Source organism: Pituophis catenifer, unplaced genomic scaffold, assembly GCF_029215685.1.
Source record: "Pituophis catenifer annectens isolate HBS135680 unplaced genomic scaffold, rPitCat1.0.hap2 SCAF_6, whole genome shotgun sequence".
In the NCBI taxonomy this organism is placed as follows: domain Eukaryota; kingdom Metazoa; phylum Chordata; class Lepidosauria; order Squamata; family Colubridae; genus Pituophis; species Pituophis catenifer.
The window spans coordinates 7591849-7616103 of record NW_027256886.1 but is presented as its reverse complement, the minus strand read 5'-3'; the positions used below and the strand labels follow the sequence as shown (position 1 = coordinate 7616103).

Here is a 24255-nt window from a genome sequence, read left to right as displayed (position 1 = left end):
AATACCGTGTTCCTTTTTTTATTGTAGTAATGGATTTGGCACTCTCTCGGAATCTATTATCTGTTGCTGGTTAACACTCCCTGCCTTTTCCTAATGACGAATACTTGTTTTTATTTCTGCAATGGGCTGACAAGGGCTTTTTTTTAACCACTGGATCTCTGAAAACCACAGGTCTAGCAACTGAGGTACATGATGTGCAGGCAATATTTAACTTGAGACCCAAAGGTGCAACTGGATTTTGTTTTTTCCTCAAAGATGTTTTGCTTCTCATCCAAGAAGCTTCTTCAGTTCTGGTTAGAATTCTTCAGTTCTTCAACCAGACTTGAAGAAGCTTCTTGGATGAGGAGCGAAACGTCAAGGAAAAAAAACAAAAACGAAGTAAGTTCAGTTGTCTTTTGGAAAGTCCCTTTGGAACAACCATGACCTGGATGACTAAGAATCTCCACAGACATTCAGTTGAGAATTACCTGCAGCTGTCCTTATGCTAGGCTTGAAAGATGGTAGCCATTACTCCTTGCAATGATCAAATGCAGGAAGTCCTCAACCAGTATTTGATCACCATTCATTTAGTGGATTTTATAGCGGCTGCAGCATCCCAGGATCCTGTAATCAGCAGGTGTGACCTTCCCAGCCGTCGGCCCCTAAACCAAGTCAAACAGTGAAGCTGATTGGTTTAACAACTGCAGTGATTCACTTGACGTTGTGGCAAAAATGGTCATAAAATTGGATGCAACTCAACAAACCAGCTTGCTTAAGCAATGGAAAGCCTGGTCCCAATTGCGATTGTCAAGTCAAGGACTCAAAATACGTTTAAGATCTACCTGGCACGGGTTGTGAAACACGGTGATGTGCAGTGAGACCTTGACAGGGTTTGTGGTCTTCTAGTGTAGTTCCTCCTTATCAACCATATCAAATAATGTTCTTTCCAAGCAAAATCTGAATTTTCTTCCCACTAGAGAAAATACTAAAGATTTCAAGAACTGCATACTAATCCATCATAGGCCAAATAAAGGCTGAAACTCACATTCTTTGGGTATGTAATGTAAGCAAGCGATGGACAAGAAAAACATGAGCAAGGTCTGAGAAATGGGAAAAAAGGGAAAAACAAGATGGATGGACAGGAGCAGAGACAGCCAATGGAATGTCCTTGGAGAGGAGACTGGTTTTTTATGGGATCAGGTCAAAATGGTAGGCTTTGATCCACACAACTGCCAGAGACCAAGCTTCATTCAATGGCAGTCTCAACAGCAAATCAAAATCTTCATACACTGTATGCGTTTTTATGAACATTTTTTTTTAAAAAATCAAACGTTCTCTGCACATCTTGCTCAAACGTTGACCAACCAAAACTTTTGGTCATATTTAATGATAGATAAGCATTGTGTTTAACTCCTTTAAAGTTAGTTTTTTTAAAAAAAACAAAAAGTCCTTCAGAGGGGCATCACAGGGTAGTTTTGAAGAAATAAGTTACTTTATTTAGCAGGTTCACAATTCATAGCTTTGGACCAACCAAAGAAAACATCAAGGTACCACTTTTTTTTCCCCTCACCCCACAAATTAGAAACTTCAAACCATGTTTGGGAAAAAGAAACCCTCCAGTTTGGGCAACCACAATCTGTGTTTTATATGGCAAGCACAATGTTAATTTGCAACATTCTCCTCTTCTTCTCACCACCATGATTTTTTTTTTAAAAAAAATAAAACTAATCAAGAAACAAAGTCATTTTTGCTTCTTCTCCAATGGCATAATTCATGTGAAAGTTTTGCCATGACAATCGGGCTAGTTATTTTATTGACTCTGGGTTGCAGAAAGTACTTTTTCTCAGTAGTTACAATTCAAATGACAGAAAAATGTTGATCACATGACTGAAATAAAATTACCAAGTGATCTGCATGGCTGAGAAGATCTAGGCTTACATACAACAATAAAACTCCAAAAGTAGATAAGGTTAAGCATTTACTGCTTGTCTGGTATTTGGCAAAAGGAAAATAATTAGGAAGGGTCAAGTTACCGCTGGATGCACACATGGGTTGTTTTTATTAATTAAATCAACCCAAGTAGAAATTCAGTTTACATTTTTAAAACTTAAAAAAATATCATGCACACATACATGGGGATATGTCTGAACATTTTTAGTCTTTGCTAGAGCCAGGCATTTTACATTCAGAAACAAATAATTAAGCCCAATATTTCTGCCATTAAACACAGTCAAACCCTAGCACCACTTTGACAGTACACGTCCCACTGAAAAGCAGGTGACCAATTTTTGCCTCTGGATTTAAAATCACTTTTTAAAATTCAAGAATGCTTATCACACAAACAACCTCAGTTTTTCTGCTACTTAAGACAGCAATGCTTTATGTAATGCAGTTTTATAATTACACAGTAATTATAAATTGTGTAGTACCAAACTGATGGCAAATTCCATTTTGTTGAAAAGGCCTCAACATTGCAAAAGGAATCATCTTAAAAAAACAAGAACAGCATGGCATCTATGCCCTAATCTTCAGCACAGGGATAGAATTCAGTACATCTCGTTAAGATTAAAAAAAAACAACACACACACACACACACACACACACACACACTAAAACACAAAAAATACACAGCATACATCAATGACTCATTCTGAGAAAGCTGTACCCAAATTTTAAGACAGAAAAACAGCACACGCACCCTTTGTAGAGTTTTCATAATTCAAGTCTTCGCTCATATTTACACAAGAGAAGAAACAAAGAGTAAATAACATACTTGACTTTGCCAATTCCAGCAGCTAAAAGATTTCCAATTTTATTCAATGGTTTCCTTAAACTTTTCCAAAAGGTTACCGAGGGAGTGGCTGTAGGATCCTGACAAGAGTTGTTGGGTGTTTTTTTAAAAAAAAATAAATCAAGCAATTAAGATTTTTCCTCCTATTATTTTAGCATCTGCGTAAAAGTGCATTTTAATGACATGGATACAAGAGACATTAGCAAGAAAACATCATGAACTATATCAAACTTGCCCTTCTCATTCTTAAATATTATAAAGGAGTTTTAAATACCTCGAATCCATGTTTCCAATGTTGTTCTATTGAACGATTATTTTTTTGTTTAAGAAAAGGGCAAAGTGGTGTTAAAACGATTAAAAGCCAGGAGGTATTTCAAGTGCTGCTATCATATAAAAACACAAAGAATTAAAAACCACAAGTGTCAAGTTAAAAAAAAAATGTCTACAGTTGGACAAAAAAAATAGTGGCAAGCCAAAACATACCTGGACCACAGTGGATGTAGCATTTTCAATCTTTCATCATGATTGAAAAACCTGAAAATGCTGGATGTCCCTCTACCTTTCTCACCTGGGTAAATCCTTTCCATTTCAGCACGTTTCAAAACGATGAACTTTGCAATAATTGCAATCTGCAGACTCGAGCTAGTTCCTGACCTAAAGTACATGTTCTGGTTTTCAACTAACTAGCGTTAGCATCGACCTTCAATGAAATTCAAAGCTAAATATGCTTTATGCTGGAAAAGAGAAGAGGGGAATGTAGGTAGGTAGGTAGGTGGGAAAGGAACACACAAGCCTCTCAGGCATTTAATGGAATCTGCAGCCACTTGCGATGGCCACTCAATGACATGTGTCATAATGCTTTCATGCCAATGCTACACTTACATGCGTGTCTGATGCAAGCTGCAGCATTGACACGATAAGGGCATCGCACATTATGTCACCTGTCCCCATCCCCTTTGCTGGTACCCAAAAGGACAATCTTGATTCCCCCCCCCCTTTACCACTAAAAACATTACATCTGTTAGTCTGTTATGATCCAGCCACGTTAAAGTACATAGCTACTCTCTGCTGCAGACAATGGCAGAATCAAGTAAAAAGGATTCTCTTTCTTCCATTGAAAAGGCTGAACCTATTTGGCTGGATTACGTCGGATAGAATTTGGAGTGGCATGGAAAAGATGGATGACCAAACAGAGGCGGCCCTGCGATTAAGCGGGAACTGCAGTTAGTGAATAATTACTCCACATACAGACCCCATTGTGGTCAATGCAAAGTGGGGGGGGGAGGTTTCCTCTTCGTGCAGTTGCTATCTAACACCCTCCCTCATCTGGAGGCTTTCAGACTTGCAAACCATCTACTCCCCGTGTCAAATCTGAAAGTCTAAATATCCGCAGGCATCAGGTTGGTGAGGTTTGCATAGGCCCACAGAAAAAGCTTGTTCTGGGCGCTGGGATGTCTCTGCATGACGATCACAGTGAACTGCAGTTGTAAAATAAGAACCCACCACAGGCGAAGAAGGCTCCCCCGTGGTAGTCCTACTCACACTCGCGCGGGTTTGGCTTGTGCTACTCAGCCTCGAATAAATTTGCATTACATTCATGGTTATTTTGCAAAACCTTCCTGGGCTCAAATCAAGAGTTTTATAAAATGTAGCAAGTATTACAAGTTGAGTATTGCATTCAAGTCTTAACAATTCAGTAGAACTTAGTGGCTAGGGGGGAAAGGAGATAGTTCCTTGAAGAGAAAATGAGTATTTCAAGGCTGATAAAACTGAACAATTAATGAACGACTAATAAGACTGGGTAACTGATGGTATTTCAAGACTAATAAGATTAGGTAAGTCTAAGAGTAACGGTGAGCAATTTCTTATTCCCGCAGTAGAGTGCCCACTGGTCCTTACTGGGCAAAGCCTCGCCTATTGAAACTTAAGAACAGCCAGGCTCAATAATACTCTAATTTCAACCACTCCGTAAAAAAATAATAATAGAAGAGACAGAAATAGCAGTTATGTGATCAAATGTTTCTCTCCCTTTGGGAATACGGGATAATGACCCAATTCCCAGAAGAAGCTGCCCACACCTGCCTGAGAAACAGTGCGACCCAATTAAGTTAGCAGGAACACTACCAGTGATCAGACTCCAGTATCATCCTCCTTTCTTTTGATGCTGCACACACAATATGGCACAGAAACAAGGTGGCCAAAGGACTGTTGTGCTCATCAGCAAGAAAAAACCACCCATCAGCAAAAGCAGGATGCTAAAGGAAGCTTCCTCCGTCGGCATGAGGCACCCAATATGTCTGACATCAAAGGACACCGCAAAGTCATTCGCCGACCTAGAGGTGGCAACGCACCGATGCAGCCGGCAAGCCTGTTCCAGAGTGGGACAAAAATCCAGGTTTTTGCTGGGTCTTGTCAACATCTGCTTTCAAACGCACAAGCAAACAACAACAACAACAACAAGCCCTTGCCACTCACACTGACAACAGCTGTAAATCGACCATTTGAAAAAATAATAATAATAATAATAATAATCATGGATCCAAACACACTGTTTTAGGATAGTCTCAGCACAGTCGTTGCAGATAGCCCCAAAATATGTTAGCTGAAGATAATTTTGTTTTTTTTTTCCTGTCGGCTTTTTTAGAATTAGGACACGTGGATTGTGAGAGCGAGCTGTGGAACGGGAATACCAAAGAGTTTGCTTGGTGAAAAAAAAAAAAAAAAACAGAACGTACTTTAGGTGTGGAAACCGGAAATGTCAAAAAGAGTCATCCAAAAACATGAAAGATCTATGGAAAGCATTAGGAGGTTCCATTAAAAAAAGGAGGGGAGGGACAAGATGATATATCCACAATGCTGGAGTTTCCGTGGGGTTAGGGCAGCCCAGGCTGGGAGAGAAGGCCAAGCCACCTGTAGTCTGATATGGTCCAAGGTATAATCCTTACAAGTTTGCAGCCACCCTCAGCTCTTATCTCTTGAGGATTGGTCTTCGGTCCAGTTCAGTCATTGGCAGAAAGGGACTGCAATTTTTTTTCCCCATTATGTTTATTTGTACAGACTAGGTACAGGTTAGAAGGTTCCGATAGCACTACACTGTCGTACTTTTGATTCCAGCAATCTGAGGTCGTGCAAATTCCACAAAGTCGTCGATAAGAACAGGCCAGGCGCCTGGGGGGGAAAAAGAGAGCAGAAAAAGACAAAGTGATTACATCTTCCCAAAATTTTACTTGAAGACCATAGTGGGGGGGGTTTCCTTCTTCTTTTTCTTCTAGATCAGGGGTCTCCAACCTTGGCAACTTTAAGATTTGTGGACTTCAACTCCCAAAGCAAAGCTGGCTGAGGAATTCTGGGAGTTGAAGTCCACAAGTCTTAAAGTTGCCAAGGTTGGAGAGCCCTGTTCCAGATCGTAGAATGACAATGGATAATGGATAGTTAAGCCTGCAGAAAAAAAACAATGCCATCCATTGAGGACCTGCACAGTGCACAAATCGTATCTATAGAGCCCTCACATCCAAGACATAAACTCTTTCAACTTCTTCCCTCAAAAAGACACTATAGGGCATTTCGCATGCCAAAACAACCAAAGGACAGTTTTTCCCCTCGTGCCATCTGCTAAACACCTGATTCCCACAGCTCTGTCTCATTTCTCATCTTTTTTTCCATCTTCTCACCCCTCCTACTATCTTCTACTGTTTTTTTTTTTTTTTTTTTGCAATTTATCAATTGTTACTATTAATTATTATGAATTGTTAGCAGAGGGCTTGGACTAGAAGACGACCAAGGTCCCTTCCAGCTTTATTCTGAATGACTGTAATTTATGATTAATGATTGTAACTATGATTATGACTTATGACCTATGACTTGTTGTTTATATGTACACTGGGATTTTATAGACTGGAGACAAATTCCTTATACTTGGCCAATGAAGAATTCTGTTCTGTTTTGTTTTGTTCTGTTTTGTTGTTTTGTCCTGTCCTGTCCTATTCTATCCTATTCTGGAGCTGAGAAAGACCCTCTCAAAATCATACTTTCCATTCCTTATTTCAAGCATATAGGTCCGTGATGGTGAACCTATGGCATGTGTGCCAGAAGTGGCACACAGAGCCATCTCTCTGGGCACGCAAGTCATCGCTTGTTGCTCTTCTGGGTTCTGGCACACTGGCCAGCTGGTCTTCATGTGCGGAGCACCGGAAACCTGAAGAACAGCTGCCTGGTGCACATGCGTGTGCCAGGAAGATGATCTTCTAGTTTCTAGAAGATCATGTGGTCTTTGTACGTGCATGCGTGCCAGAAAACAGAAGATCAGGCGGCCGGTGCACATGCGCATGCCGGAAACCTGAAGAACAGCTGCCTGGTGCACATGCGTGTGCCAGGAAGATGATCTTCTAGTTTCTAGAAGATCATGTGGTCTTTGTACGTGCATGCGTGCCAGAAAACAGAAGATCAGGCGGCCGGTGCACATGCGCATGCCGGAAACCGGAACATCATCTTCCTGGCGCGTGCATGTGCGCCGGGCAGCTGCTCTTCCGGTTTCCGGCACACATGCACTCCCGTTTCAGCACTCGGTGCCGAAAAGCTTTGCCAACAATGATATATTGTAGGTGTTCCTTGTGATATATTGGAACAACAATTACAAGTCTGTCATGTCCTCCTCTGATGTGAAAGGTATGTGTGTATTCACTGACCCAGAAGTCAATGGATTAGGATTTGAGGTGAGGACAAATGATAGACTTCACTCACCAGCAACCTGTGTTAAAAGTGTCTCTGAATACAGAAATGCAACCTTCCCAGTTATCCTCCAGCAAAGCTTCGTCTGTGTTACCTCCTTTGTAGTTTCCCTATACAGGTAGTCCTCGACTTAGGACCACAATGGAGCCCAAATTTTCTGCTGCTAAGTGAGCTTTGTCCCCCTCTTACGACCTTTCTTGCCACAGCTGTTAAGTGAATCGCTGTAGTTGTCAAGTTAGTAACCTGGTTGTTAAGCGAATCCGGCTTCCCCATTGACTTTGCTTTGTCTGAAGGTCGCAAAAGGGGATCACGTGACACACACACACCCCCGGGGATACTGCAACTGTTATAAATAGGAGTCAGTTGTCAAGCATCCGAATGTAAATCACGTGATCCTGGCAATGATGCCACAGTCGTTAAGTCTGAAAGTTGGTCATAAGGAACTGTTTTCAGTGCCGCTGTAACTTCAAGTGGTCACTAAACAAATGCTTGTAAATCGAGGACTTCCTGTAATGCTTTTCAAATGTATTAAGTGGTGTTCCACCTGGTTTGTAGGGATATCATAAATGAGGTCTGGCATTCCACAATGAAGCAGTTCTGAGATTTTTCCTCATTTCTATCTAAGTTCTTCAAAGAAAACAGCCCTGTTCTTTGTACCTAAGTCCACACGGCCATTAAACCTTTGCTAAACGGAGTCTAATGCAGGGGTCTCCAACCTTGGCAACTTTAAGCAAAGCTGGCTGAGGAAGTCTGGGAACTGAAGTCCACAAGTCTTAAAGTTGCCAAGGTTGGAGATTCCTGGTCTAATGGACTTTGCTTTACAAAATGAGAGGATCAACGTATTTTCTCCTGCTGAAATCCATCCGTATTTTCTTTCCTTCCTTGAACCAAGTCTTCCTCGGTTTTATTTTTACTCTGGCCTAAGAAGTTCAGAATTCAGCTACAACGGGCTTCCTCATCCTGGAAAATGTTTGCCCCTATTCCCAATTGTATTTCCCTATGCAAATACAGAGAGTGCATTTGCAATCAGCTCCCGGCAACCGTAGCCAATGACTCAGGAAGAAGACAAACTGGACTAGTTCCCCCTTTTCTCTCAACAAAGAAAGCAAAACAAAATAACAGCAACAACAACAACAACAAAAATGCCAACTGATATCAACTTTTTTTGCAAGGGCGTTTTTCAAAAGGAATGATCTAAGGAATGATCTTCCAAGATTTTACTCTTAGGACCCCTCCCATTTTTAAAAATTATAGAGAGCCCCAAAGCAGCTTTGGGTTAGTATGGTTAGATCTATCAATATTTACCAACTTAAAAGTTAAAATTGGCACACTCGTATAATAAGGATTTCTTGAATCATGAGAAAATAACAATAGTAAATTCAAGTAATAAGGGTGACAAAGATTTAAATTTTTGCAAATAACTGGCAAATAGTTTTGATTTGACGGACACCAGAGAGGGTCTTGAGCGACCCTGGAGGGGGGTGGGGGGGAGGTCCCAGAACCACTTAAAAAAAACGACACTGCTCTAAATAACCCGAAAGGTTCATTGTAGGAGACGGAAACTCTCAAAAAATTTGGCTCTAAATTGTTACAGGATTCAAAGGGCCTTAAAGTCGACACCATGACATGTCAGTGGGTATCTGAAGCAATCAGAGAGAAAAAAACATATGCAATAAAAAATGTGACAGAATGTTAAAATGGTGCATCCCATTTACCCAGACAATGACCTGGTGAGTTGCAGAAGGGAAACACGGCAGGATTAGTGAATGACTCAGCAGTAGCTGGTTTGGCAAGCTGGTTTTGTTGAAATAAGGAGGAAGAAAAAACACCTCGTAGCATGGAAATGCCAATGAGCGCCATTCATTTTAAAGCCAAGTTTTATACTGAAGCTTGCTAAAGGCTGCTCTCTGGGATTAAGTTCATGGCCTTTATGGCAATGACCAACCCTCCTTGTTTTCAGATGCTGGACAAACAGATCTTTGTTTATTCCCTGGGTGCTTCACAATTTTTTTTTAAAATAACTGAGAACTGATGAACAAATCAGATTGTAGCTAAGGTTTGAAGAAAATGACTAATGGATTTTAGCAGAGTGGCACAAACAGAGTTTGGTCTTGCACTTAAAGGCACCAGGCTAGAAACCAGGAGATTGTGAATTCTAGTTTCGCCTTAAGCATGAAAGCCAGCTGAGTGACTTTGGGCCAATCACCAGGAGACTGTGAATTCTAGTTCCGCCTTAGGCATGAAAGCCAGCTGAGTGACTTTGGGCCAATCACCAGGAGACTGTGAATTCTAGTCTCACCTTAGACATGAACACTGGCTGGGGGACTTTGGGCCAGTCATTATTCTCCCAGCCCAACCCACCTCACAGGGTTGCTGTTGTGGGGAAAATAGGAGGAGGAAAGAGTATCAGGTATGTTCACCACCTTGAGTTATTTATAAAAATAAAAGCAGGGGGAAAAAATAAAAATAAAGAATTGGGAGCTGGGAAGCCAACCCGTTCCAATAGCATCAAGAAGCAACATTACCTTCCTCGTCATAATTTGACATATCGTCTGCTATCATTGCACTGAAGTCTAGAAGAAGGTTCCAAGTGTCCTTCGGTATAGATCTTTTATGATGTTCCTGTTTGAGAGAGAAAATCCCACCGTCATAATTCAAGACATTACTTATCTACTGATTCCTCAACAGGACTTTATGCTTAGCACAGCATAGTTTCAAGACTGGAGAATCTCTCTTCACGTTTCTTGGACGGCACGGTGGAAATGATCTCTATCTCAGATCTCGGGATCATTCTATTGTAATCATCTGCTGAGCACCATGGTTCTGCAGAGCGACCCGGCTTTGCTTCTCAGAGCTGCTTAATTCATTGGTTGGAAGAAAGCAAGACTGGGAAGGCAGGTGGCTTCAATGTTTTCAAAGCACCGAGAGGTGCTTTGAAGGGGCCACTACTGTGCATTGGTTCCAGTGCGGTGCTCAAAATTAAGGCGGCTTTGTACTGCTTTGGGGAGGGTCGTCAAAGGAGGCCTTGGTTGGAGGCTTAGTTAAAATAGTGCCTCCTCCAGGCTTTGCACCAGGTTTAATGGGCTCGTGCAGAATCCACAAAAACAGATACGGTCTGCTCAGCAACTCCTAGACAATCCTTTCAAGGCCAAGGACAGGCAGCATTTCAAATGACTGACTATTCGCCCATTCCTTTTCTCAGTCAACAAAATTTCACTGGGTCAAAAATTTGCAATTCAAACTGTAAAGATTTTTCTTTTGGGATTTCTGATCTTATTTATTTATTATTTTATTTCGAATTTATATACCACACCTTCTCCCAAGGGACTCAGGGCGGTGTACAGCCAGATAAAAACATACAATACAAACATTAAAAACAATTAAAATAATATATATTAATTTGGCCCCAGTTTAAAATGACAAACCAATTAAAAATTTAAAATTTAAAAATATGTTAAGCCAGCCCGGCTTGTTGAAAAAAGAAAGTTTTAAGGGCACGGCGGAAGGCACCGAGGTCTTTGTTCCTTCCTTCCTTCCTTCCTTCCTTCCTTCCTTCCTTCCTTCCTTCCTTCCCTCCTTCCCTTCCTTCCCTCCTTCCATCCATCTATCCACTTTCTTTCTTTCTTTCTTTCTTTCTTTCTTTCTTTCTTTCTCTTTCTTCCTTCCTTCCTCCTTTTTCCTTTTTTTCCTTCTTTCTTCCTTTCCTTTCCTTTCCTTTCCTTTCCTTTCTTTTCTTTTCCTTTCCTTTCCCTTTCCATTCATTCATTCATTCATTCATTCATTCATTCATTCATTCATTCATTCATGCCAACAGCCACCCAATTCAACTGAGTGATTCTGGTGGCTTACAAATACAGGTAGTCCTTGACTTATGACCATAATTGTGCCTGGAATTACAGCTGTAAGCCATGCCAGATTTCATGATCATTTTTTGTGGCAGTCACAAAATGAATCCAGCAATGAATGGGGGGTTTTGGCCAGAAACTGGTTTCTGACAAAAAAAAAAAAAAACATCGTAAATTATGGCCACATGACTGGGGGATGCTGCAAACAGTTATAAGCGTCCAAAATGTGATCAGGTGATCATGGGGTGGGGTGGGGTGGAGGATAAGCCTGACTGTCAGAACTTCATATCCAGGTTTTAAGTAGCTTTGGGAAGGTCTGTTGTAACTTTGAATGGTCACTAAGCTATCGGTTCTAAGTCAAGGACTATCAGCAGAGACAAGAAAAGCTGCCAGTTCGCTCTAATGTCAATCTGAATTATTATTACGTTCATAGGCAAAAATTCCTGATCTAGACTCATTTCATAACGGTATTGATCATACCATACACAAACACACACACACACATATACACAAACAGGCAACATGTATGTATTTGTTAGAAACAATATTTGAACTTACCAATAAAAATCTGTTCCACAAGTCTAGGAATTTAAACCTTCCATGGAGTACTAAATTCCAATAGGCAATGGCCATTTCTAAATCTGTAACATTAAAGAGATTATTTTTTTTTCTAAAAAAAAAAAAAGCATTATGATCCAGAATGATTTCTGAAATGGATAATTAACTAACAAAGCAAAAAAAAAAAAAAAAAACCAAATTCTGTAGCATAAGGATGTTTCAAAAGTTCCTGAATTTCAGGATTTTTCACCTTCATCTCCATCAAAGACTTTTCAGACTATCCCAACTAGACACTGGGCTAAAGCAACCAAAGTTTGCAATTGATTTCCATTTTCCCTTATTCCCCTTGCTGAGCTCTTCACAATGAGCGGGAGTTTGCCTCTAAACCTACCCTAAATCTCAGGGGTGCCTTGTGGCCTTGTGGTCAGCAACACAGCCCTTTAGGGAGGGAGAAAAAGCTAGAAACGCCTCTAAACACTTCTAAACCTTTGACAGCACCTTTCCAGGGCTGGTTTTCTTGCAAACTACAACTTTGTTAAACGACACTTGCTGGGGGGAATGTCCATGGAGATTCTCAATCGTCCAGGTCATGGTTGTCCCAAAGGTGCTTTTCCAAAAAAGGCAACTGGATTTTTCCCTCTTTCGCTTCTCATCCAAGAAGCTTCTTCAATTGTGAAGAAGTGAATTTCAGAACTGAAGAAGCTTCTCGAATGAGAAGCGAAACGTTTCAAAGAAAAAACAACAACTCTAAAATGCCTTTTTTTATTTTTTGGGAGGAAAAGCACTTTTGGGACTTGCTGAGGGACCTTGATGGGCTTGTCTCAATCGAGGGGAAAAGGCAGTTTCCATCATCCTGTTTAGCCACAGTGATTGCTGAGAAATTTACTTTCCGGTACGAGACATGAGTCACTTCTGCCTGAGCTAGGAAACGGTGGCATACATACCTAAACCTTTCTGTCCTGGATTCTTTGCAAAGTTGAAAGTAAACTGGTAAAAGTCCTTAAATCTTCCTGGCTCTTTCAATTCTTGTTCCATTTTAGGAAGTTGGGCCTTTAGTTTTTCTATGCTGTCACATCTGTATTGATACATTAAAAGATTTTATTTCTCCTTCAGTCAGTATATTAGGCTGCATATTTTTAAATCCTTCTACAAATTGTACCGATACAGGTAGTGCTCGACTTACAACCATTCGTTTAGTGACCGAAGTTACAACAGCACTGAAAAAAAGTAACTTTGACCAGGTTTTCACACTTATGACCACTGTAGCATCCCCATGGTCACATGATCAAAATTTGAGCAAGTGGCATGTATTTATAACAGTTGCACTGTCTCATGAAATTGCTGATTTGTAACTTTTTTAGCTGGCATCTAACAAGCAATGCCAATGGGGGGAGTCAGGTCTGCTTAATGACATGATTCACTTAACAACTGCAATGATTCACTTATCAATTGGGGCAAAAAAAAGGTCGTAAACTGGGGCAAATCTCACTCACAGAATTGCCTGCTTAGCAACAAAAATTTGAGGCTCAATTATGGTCGTAAGTCGACGATTACCTGTATCCTTTATATAGGTAGTGCTTGACTTACGGACACAATTGGGACCGGAATTTCTGTCATAAATCCTGGTGGTTGCAGGTTGAGCTGGACCCAATTTTATGACACTTTTGCATGGCTATTAAGTGAATCACATGGTTGTTAAGTCAATGCAGTTTCCCCAATGGGGAATAGATAAAAAAGTTAGCAAATCACAATCTGTGACACATATACACACACACCCAGATGCTGCCACTGGTCATAAATGGGAGCCGGCTACCAAATGCTGGAATTACAATCACATGACTTTGGGGTACATGCAACAATTGTAAATGTGAGTTCAAGTCATAAATCACTTTCTCCAAGGTCATTGTGACTTCAAACAGTCATTAAACAAGTGGTTGTACATCGAGGACTATAATTGCTTTTAGAATGGATGATGTTTGAAATTCTCTACGATTTGCTTTATTAAAATAGTAATTAATCTACACATTTACAAATCACCTAGGGATGAAATTTCCATACAAGGCAGAGGCTTAGAACAATTCTGCAAGAATTATCACAGCTTCCCTTCGTTTGCTTGAATCAGTGAATATGGTAACCAAGCAGGGTGGATAAAAATCAATGATTTTTTTTAAAAAAATCAAAAAAATTGGATTTTTTTTTATTTAAATCGGATTTTTTTTATTTTTATTGAATTTATTTTAATAAAAAACTTTTGGGGTAAAAATCTATCGTAAGATAGTTTTCTATTTAGTTTATTCAGCATGAAATGGAGCTTAGTTATGTAGCACAAGGCTGTATATTCTGCAACACGGGGACTATCGGTAAGTCAACAACGGGTCAAAGGAGTAGCAGAGATGACAGTTGCTCTTTAAAAATTATGATTTAAATCGAGTTGATTTAAATCAAGTCTTTTTAATAGTGATTTAAATCATGATTTAAATCATGATTTAAATCGACTCAATTTAAATCAAATCCACCCTGTAACCAAGGCAAAAAATATATACCAGAAAAAGGTTATGTCAACTTGCATTAATTAGGGCATCTTTCAGAAACTTCACAGGTTACATCTTAGAAGAAATTTCTTAGAAATTCAGCTATTTGTATATTTAAATCAATTATCTGATAGTCTGTGCATTTTCTTGATCTTGCCAGTAAACAAAGTCATTTCAGAAAACATCGGGAGTATAAAAGCTGCCATATGGAACACTATCATCTATGTTGCTTCACAGTTTTCTCACACCTTGCATCAACACATTTGCCAAAAGAGTAAACAAATGCACAAGTTCAGTTCTAGTACCAATATATCTGTAAGGAATATTTTCTGCTACACTTCCAGGTACGGTCTCATCCGATATTTTAATGAAATGAAACACACACCAAAAAAAAGAGTTTTCGGGCTCTAATGGACAGTGCAATGAAAATACAACAATTTCCCACTTTGTACAGTAAAAATAACTACAAGTTTTCAGTCACCTTGCTGTACCTATGGCAATTTTAAAAAACAAAAACAAAAGCTAAACACAAGTCTTCAAAAACATGGTTTTAAAAGGGGATTGAAAATATTGCCCCTCTTAATTCTGTCACTGTACCACTACCATTACCCGGTATAACTCAGTGTTTTTCAAACATGGCCATTTTAAGAGGTGTAGATTTCAACTCCCAGAATTCCCCAGCCAGCAAGCCTATGCCGGCTAGGGAATTATGAGTGCTGCAGTCCACATATCTTAAAAGCAACCCAATTTTGAAAAAAAAACCACATTGCTATAACTCTTGATTATTTTTGGTTTTGCACTCATGTCAGAGGCAATGAGGCGCTTCCAGTTGAAAGGATTAGCCACTGGTGACATCACCGTTACCCTGGGGACGCCCAGTTGGGGGCTCCTTTCATGTCCCCAGCAGGCGCTGGAGTAAAAAGTGAGATTTCAACACCACCCTATGGCAGTTCTCAGGTCTCAAAGACAGCCTTGCTAAACTCCTGCCCAGTGTTTTAACTGCTCAAGCCACTGTGCTCCTTACTCTTGAGGATTAAAAAAAATATAATAAAATAGTTCACAAAGGAGCTTGCAAGTGGTATTTGCCAGAATCAATGTGCAACTAGGCCAGAGCCTGATGGGTAGGAAATCAAGAGTGAATGCCTTTCTGTAAAATAAACCAGCGTACGGGCAGGGTTTTAATGCTGCTTTAGCCCACAGGGCTCTGCACGCATCACAGGATGGGCCCCAGCACTTACCCGAGTTCCATCATCCCATCCATGAATTCCATCCTTAAGAATTCGCACTGCGTCGCAGCTCTGAACTTCCAGGCAATTATCAAGACACTAATGCTAGCGGGGTCTAGTGCCAAGTCATCGCAAAACTGCTGTATGCCATCTATGCCGATTTTATTCTCATCTTGAGGATCTTAAAGGAGAAAAAATATATATATTTAAAAATTCCTAGAAATAAGTACTCCATCAAGAATGGAACCAGTAAGTGTGATTTCAAGACAAATCATGTGAGTGAGAAACTAATTTCTGACTCAAGGGACATTAACTGCTGGCAGCTGCCATTTAACATCAATCTTTGCAATATAAAATGTGTAAGAAGTGTCTCACAGTCCTTCTCTTGCCTGGAATCACAACTGCTTTTGAAAATGGGTCAGTTTTCTCTTTCACAAGGGGGAGAGAGAATAAATCACAATTCACCTCTCATGAAGGACTTTTTTTTATCCATTTCCCTGCAAGTCATGAGGACCCAGATTGTTGGGGGGCAGATATGCTGACTCTGTAAACCGCTTAGAGAGGGCTATAAAGCACTGTGAAACCATATATACGTCTAAGTGCTAATGTTAAGTGCTAAGAGGCAGCTCTGAATAAGGAGGCTCTGGGTAGAAGAAAAAGCAATGGCTTGACAAATAATTATTAGGAAAGTCAGAGTAGAAATGTGGGCAAGATCAGGTAACTAGATCAAATACGAGAACAAACATGGCTTTTGATGTTAAAAGGTTCCTAATCTTTTGCTCTGAGTCAACTACAATATTTACACATTGAAGAAAGTTATAATCTCTTAAAACTGTGGTTATTGTATAAACCAAAAATGGTCAAAAATCAGACACAGCATGCTCTATTAATGCCCCCTCTTACCCCCAATATTATGCTCTGGAAAGAAATGAGCAATATCCTCAGAGTCAGGAAATTTCAATCCAGTTTTCTAGCCAAGAGAAAGGTGGCCTTCCAGGGATATGAGTGGAAGCGGCAAGGATAGTTTGGGTCTAATCTTTCAAGAAATTTGGGATTGGGGGTGGGGTTTAAAAATGAAAATGAGAGCAGTTCACTTTCCAGAAGCATTCCTCTCCCATTCCCATCCTTATTTTCCAAAAGGAAAACAAATGAAGGGGAGAATATGCTTCAGGGTTAGGGTTTGGGTTAGGGTTAGTTCATCATTTTGGCTGTATTTCAGAGACATGATTTTTGAGTCTTATAGTATCTCATGAGATCCCTAATTTAGGGAGGTATTTGAACCTAGCTACTTAGGAACCCTTTTCAATCTACGTTCACCCTCAATCAAGAAGCTCATTGGGTGAAATTACCCACCAATTTTAGCCCATTCAGAGTCATGTATATGAGAAGAGCAGTTGTATAGAAAGAAAGAAAGAATGAATGAATGAAGGAGTGAGTGAATGAATGATTCATTTTCCACATGTGTTGTAATACAGGTTGTAATATGACTTACAACCATTTGTTTAGTGACTATTCAAAGTTGCAACGACACTGAAAAAAGTGACTTACAACCGTTTATCACACTTACAACCACTGTAGCATCCCCATGGTTGTGAGATTTACATTAAAATACTTGACAACTGACTCACATTTACAATTACAGCATTTTGGGGTCAATTTTTGTGACTTTCTGTCAAGCAAAGTCAATGGGGAAGTCAGATTCACTTAACAACCATGCTACCAGCTTAACAACTGCACTGATTTACTTAACTGTGGCAAACAAAGTCATAAAATGGGGCACAACTTACTTAACAACTGTTTCACTTAGCAACAGAAAGTTTTGGTTCAGTTGCGAACATTAAGCCAAGGACTACCTGTAATATAACAGATGATAAATATGTTTGCTGCTCCCCTAAGCTCCTTAGGGGAAGAATGGGTCAAGGACTATTTTAAATAGGTAGTTAAATAAATAAGCCGTGTTGCAATATCTAAGGGCTAAATCCCTATCCTTCTCGGTCATAGTTTTCCCCCATTGAAACCAACAATTACAGCTAAGTTCAACCATTCAAAAAGTGAACAAAAAACTTTTTACTCACCTTTGTATCTATTATATAGTTGCTCTAATTTCTTTCGGTCCAGTGATCCCTTAATGTTTTCTCGTATATACAGTTCAGGATTTTGAAAAAAATTATCTGTTGCAACATCTAGCTTCCAGTCATTCTGAGACAGGCAATTCACGGCTGTTTTTTCACTGGATTGCGTGAAGATCATAAACTGCCGAACTTTATCTTTTTGCGATGACTTCAACTTGTTCTAAAAAAAAGTTTGAAAAGAAGAGCAGTAAAACTTCACACCCGTTTTGCCTTGAGAAGGAAATACCTCAAAGGAAAATTCCATACATGATAAATATCAGTTGCGGAAGAAGTTAAGGCAGACATTCAGAAAGCCCGATTGGAATATTGATTTCTTAATTTTGCCCAGATGAGTTCAAAAGTTACTTGCAAGCCATGTTGTTCACTACTGCTCCAGGCACCTCACAAGTCAAATAAGCTTACTACATGGTGGAATTAACAGTGAAATACTCATCTCTAAATGTATTAGCAACAGTGTGGTTTATGGGCTCATCCAGACTATTCAAGATAGAAGCAACTTCCATCATAATATCTGCCAAAGGCTCCATAAAACGGAGGGCTTTAAAAAGATGATAACAGACTAAGGTTATTTACCAGAAGTGTCTACAAAGTATGGTCAAAGATGGCAGCCGCAATGGTGTGATTGAAGCATCACCTGTTTGCCTTTTAAAAAACAACATATCTATGGATGCTCCCAACACTCACTTATCCAAAGTGATTGATTAGCTTTCAGAGGCTAATTGACTTGGGAATACCACAGAACAGCTTAATGAGAAGGCTATTATACCACTCCTAATTTCCCACTAAATTATTCTCATATGAAATTTAATAGGACATCAACTCAGAGGTGACAAGAAAAAAAAGTTTTGACTGAGGGTTAAATGTGAAAAAAGTAGCAGTATCAAAATTCAACATCATGCATAGTGATACATGCCTAGGTAGTCCTGGACTTACGATCATAATCGAGTCTGCAACTTTGGTCACAAGTTGCAGTAGTCGTTAAGCGAACACAGCATTGTAAAGCGAATACCGGGGTTGTTAGGTGAACCCACTATTCATTAATGGATTATTTTTTTTGCCAGTTTCTGGCAAAAAAAACATAAATTGTGGTCAAAGTAAATGCCAGTTTCTGGCATGGTCAAACAGCCCAATACGGTTACATGATTTGGGGGGGGGAGGGATGTTTGAACATCAAATTCAAATTTGGGTTGCAAGTCTCTTTGTTGGAATCTGTCATAACTTCAAGTGGTCACTGAGCAACCAACCATAAGTCTAGGACTACCTGTATGACTTTTAAGATTACACTTTCACTGAAGCTGTCTTCTTCCAATGAAGCTATAAACACAATTCTTTGGACAATGTGACTGCGGAAAGACATCATACAAACAACTGTTAATTCTATACCCTGACTGGAAATACCATCAACTAAGTCATTCAGTATGATCATCTGGTGGGGAAACTTTCCTATAAAATTCCTACATATGACAAAACAAGCATTTAGCTATATTCATCAAAAGTAACCCTTTCCCCACTTGGTTTATCCCTCTTAAAAATATTCCTCACAGTTCTTAATTAGGGATTAACTAGGGATAGGATAGAGGTTAAGGTGTCACATTTACTGAAGTTTCTTCTTTTCATTTTTCCTGTTTATAAATAATGATCCGAGGTTTATATTTTATTCTTTGTTTATCTCTTACCAAGTTATTTAGATCTTCAAGTCAACTAACATAACACAACTGTTATGGGCATATAATATGCTATTCCAAACAAATACACATGAACCATTTTATGGCACCCATACTTGAGGTTCAGGGGTAAAAATCCGTACTCTCTTAATTTCTTTACACTGCATTGTCAGCTTAATGTAATTTTTCTCTTTCTCTTGAATCATTCTGCTATCTTAGTTTTGTTTTAGCTATTCATTTTTTTATATTGTTTCTGTTGAATTTGTGTATGTTACACTTGACTCTTCAATGACTGCAAATAAAAATATGAGTGCTACATATTATGGCATAGCATGATAGCCTGGTACACACATCCCACCAAGACACAAAGTACCCCTTCCCATTTTAGCTCCACGTCTTGTACAAAACCAGTTATTGTCTATCAATGAACCACAAAGAATATTAGCAAGCAATAGATGTAAACTTTTTAGTTTCCCAGAACAGTACTTCAAACAGCAGCTATATCTACATATATCTGCCTCTATCTCTTAGCTAATTCCATCTTTGGCAATCTAGCATGAGTTGATAGCAATAGCAATAGCACTTAGACTTATATAGCGCTTCACAGTGCTTTACAGCCCTCTCTTAAGCTTTACAGTGTCAGCCGATTGCCCCCAACAATCTGGGTCCTCATTTTACCGACCTCGGAAGGATGGAAGGCTCACTCAACCTTGAGCTGTGTATAAAATGGCAACAGGGAACAGGACCACAGAAAAATGTGCCTGAGAAAGTAGAGCTGCTTCTTTTACCCCTGCTCTGGGAATATAAAGCAAGAGACTTGTGCTGGAAATTATAATGTGGAAGTACTACACAGTTATTGTAGAATGTTATTTTACATTATTTTGGATAATAATGTGCCCAGTTTTGCAATCAACATTTAACTCTTTATAAGGGAATTCTTAATTTAGCCTATTTTTAGTAAGATATTCCTTCTATATAAATTCACATTTTTAAAATAAATAAGATACCTGCTCACATTTGAATGCTTTCAAACTGCTAGGTGGGCAGGAGCTGGGGCAAGTAACAGGAGTTCATCCCGTTGAGTGGTGGTCAGGTCTTGAACCTTGTCGAACTTTCCAGCCAACAAACCCAGCGTCTTAACCACTGAGCCATCGCTCCCTTATTTAAATAGATTTGTTTAAATGATTTACATAACCATCCACCACCACCAACAATGACTATGGGAGAAGGGTACAAGGATTAAAAACCAAAACAAAAAGATACAAACAATGAAACCTAAGGTTAAACCAGCAGGAACCAAATACATCACCAGTAGAGTTTGCCTGGCTCCTGGCCCAAATGTCAGAGGTAACAGCCAGGTTTTCAGAGTTATACAAAAGACTAACATGGTTGGGGCCATCAGGATTAGGGGATATAGGCTGTGAATGCCACTGTTTGAAGGAAGGGAGCCAGAGCATGGCCTTCCCTACTAGACCTGGTGAGATGGGCAGAAATAATGGGGGACAGGAGGCAAAAATGAGAACCATAAATTTTATCCAGATGACACATCAGTAGTTTTCTTGGTAGCATTAAAGAAATTATTTGTCATTGTCCTCCAGGCAATGACAATGTAATTGGGATTTTAAATTATACCCCCTCTTCAAGTACTAACTCTGCTTAATTTCTGAGTTCAACCAAGGTTAACTAAGATGCTGGCTACAGTTCAAATACACTTTGCCAGAGATGGAGAAATGGTCTATCACATCTCTTCCTAGGAAGCTAAATGCAGATGCAATAAATTAGTCTAAGGAGAAACATCCTGGGTATATACACAGAAGATAAAATTAACTGCACCTAAACACAACTGTAAGTACCAAAAGAGTCCTGGTACAACTGGCTATATTTCCTGAAGAATTTTACATGCTGTTTTGGGCAGCACATCACTGAGGTAACAAGTATCTAGAAAGTGTTCACACACACATATATGTACACATACACACCCACACACACAAAGAAGAAAAGGTTTTCAAATACTATAAACTTGTTTACAATACTAATCTGCTCTAATTTACAAAGCAATTTTCATGCTGAAAGTTAACATTTGAATAAGGCCCATGTTCTCATCCCTGCCTCAAATACCTGCCTGAGTCTCCGGAGAAGGGCGGCATATAAATCAAAATAAAAAAAAAAATACTGACCAACCAAATATAGCATTAATGTTTTGTGGAACATAGCCATTGCCATCAAATTAATTAAAAATATTCCTCAATTTCCCAGGATAATTCCGTGTGTGTGTGTGTGTGTGTGTGTGTGTGTGTGTGTGAGAGAGAGAGAGAGAGAGGGGGGGGGGGGGGAGAGGGAGAGGGAGAGGGATACATGCAGAAGGTCATGACATCAACATCAGCAGGTCAACACACTATTCAAGTAAACAAGACCTAAATAGCATAATGCATTCCAACAGTAATTAATGATGTCACTGACTTTTAAAGATGTGTAATGCTAGTTTACACCAAGAGTGGAAAACAAATGAATAGTCTGAATTAAATTCGGACCAAACTGAACTGAATGTGCCATTAAATTCTAGTTCTGCCATTTCAAGAACCAGATTCTCATAAATTTCTGCAAGAGAACAGGGGCATTTGAGATGAAATAAAGTGACGAGATGATTCAAATACTGCCTCATCATCTTCTGAAAGTTGGTGTCAGATTTTGGTCTAGTTTCTTCTTTCTTGAAGATAGCTGTTCCTTTTATAAGAAATAAACAAATAAACCAACCCTGGGATTGTTGTTATTATCATTAGTCAGCCAAATGTTCAGACTGGGTTTGGCATTTTTGTATTATTATTGTTGCTGTTGTTGTTTTATTCAATTGATATCCTTATTATTAAATTATTAGATCTACAAGAACATTCTTGACAAGATGTTGGGACAAAACTCTGCAGTTGCTGCTGTACCTTTGTTTTTTTTATGTGATCTAAGTCATGGTTTTATGTGACCTAAGTCATGGTTTCATTCATACTCTACAATCACTTGGATTCATACACCTAATGTTTACAAAGCATAATTCCTGCCTTCCCGGACCACTCTCATCCTCAAACCCACCCAACACTATTGTTTCACCTTTTGATGAAACCTGCTGTCAAGAATCTGTTATTAGGGAGGGACTCCATGGATGAAGAAATTAACGCATATATTTAAATTTATCACCCAACAACAAACTTGCAAGATAAGTTGGGCTGAGAGAAAGGATGACCAGACTCCGAGATCCCAGATCTTTAAGCTGGGCTTGAATCTACACCTTTTCAACTCCTCATCCAACACCATGAGACCTCTCTCTCCATCCGGCTAGCAGGAATCCCTTGTCCTTTCTGAAGATCAAGCCATCCCAAAGCACCTTTTCCCACCTGTACATTTCTCTCTCTCTCTCTCTCACACACACACACACACACACAAACCGTGACTATGGAAATTTTGCGCACTTTTGTTAAGTGCACAAAATTTCCAATTTTCCTAAGAATTTTAATAATAATAATAATAATTGGAATTTATTTACACAAAAACCCAGCCTGGGATGTTGGGCACAAGATCCTGGACTTTCCAAAGGGAAAGTGAGAATCTTCTTTTTTTGTGTGTGAAATTGAGGGGGGGGGAGGGTGAGAGATGTCTGATGTTTAGCCACCACATTGACCCCTTCTCTCCTCCTCCTTGCAATGAAGAGCAAACAATTGCTGGACTTTTTCCTACTCCTCCGATTCCATCTCTTTCCCCATCCATCCATCCATCCGCCCGTCCGCCTCCATCCCTTTGAGGGAGGGAGAGGGGGGAAAGACCCCTCAATTCATGGGCGCCCATTTACCCCAAACCCCGAAAGACGTGGGATTGGGGGGGGAGCTACACCCAAGAGTACCCCAACTCCTTGTTGAATGAAGTGCAAAAGGACCCCCCCCTTTTTTTTCCCCCTCATACACCTCATACACAACCCCACAAAGGCTTCCCGCCTCACAGGGAAGATACTTCAGGGCTCCGGAATTCACCGCCCGGCCTGGATCGGGGAGGGCGAGAGAGAGACCCCACCACAACCACCACCAACACCATCATCCCCGACCCCAAAGATTTTCCCCACACGCCCTCCCGGCAAGGGCACAAATCGGGATCCCGGCGGGCCGAGTCCGGGCGTTTGAATTGAGAGGCGGCCCTTTCACCCTCAGGCGAGGCGAGAGCCCGCATTCCCCACCGCCCCCGTTTTTCCCAGCGGGCCTGCCCTCCTTGCCCCCGCGGGTTTGGGGCGGCCTTGTGGGGTCGTGCCCTCCCGCCGCCGGCTAGGCCGCGCGTTGCCAGGCGATGGCGGCGGCGGTTTTTTTTTTTTTTTCCCCTCAGCGGGCGGGCTCTCTCACCATGGTGGGGCTGCGCGCGGGCCTCGCTCCCCGCCGGGCCGGCTCAGGCGGACTCTGAGGAGGAGCAGGAGGAGGCGGACCGAGGTTGGCGGCAGCGGCGGCGGCGGCAGCAGCGGCTCCCGGGGCTCCTCCTCGCGGGCCCTGCCTTCCGCCGCTCATGCGCACTGCGCCCAGGCCGCGCTCGCCGGGCCGGCCCTGCCGGCGGACCTCGAGCGGCCCCGGCTGCCGGGCTGGGCCCTCCTTTTTCGTGAGGGCTTGGTCCGCCTCAGGCCCTCAGCCCGGCGGCGCGCGGGGGGTCGCGTTGAGCCTCTCGGCGGGGAGGGAAGGAAGGACGGCGGGGCTGGGTCGCCCATTCCCGCCGCCTGCGGCCACCCGACTCTTCAGTGGGCCCCCCGCCTCAGAAACGCTTCCCCCGGGCTGTTCGAACG

The 24255-nt window shown here is 40.8% G+C and overlaps 1 protein-coding gene across 1 annotated transcript; it reads right to left on the bottom strand.

The window, feature by feature from the left end:
* Positions 1–5796: 5796 nt before the first annotated feature.
* Positions 5797–23986, bottom strand: DCUN1D1 (defective in cullin neddylation 1 domain containing 1). The gene is made up of 7 exons (XM_070945429.1): positions 23828–23986; positions 17734–17950; positions 15671–15839; positions 12846–12976; positions 11902–11984; positions 10024–10120; positions 5797–5938 (listed from the first exon to the last, which is right to left on the bottom strand). Exons 1-7 carry the CDS (start codon positions 23984–23986, stop codon positions 5859–5861), a joined length of 936 nt encoding a protein of 311 aa, XP_070801530.1. The 3' UTR covers positions 5797–5858.
* Positions 23987–24255: the final 269 nt, after the last annotated feature.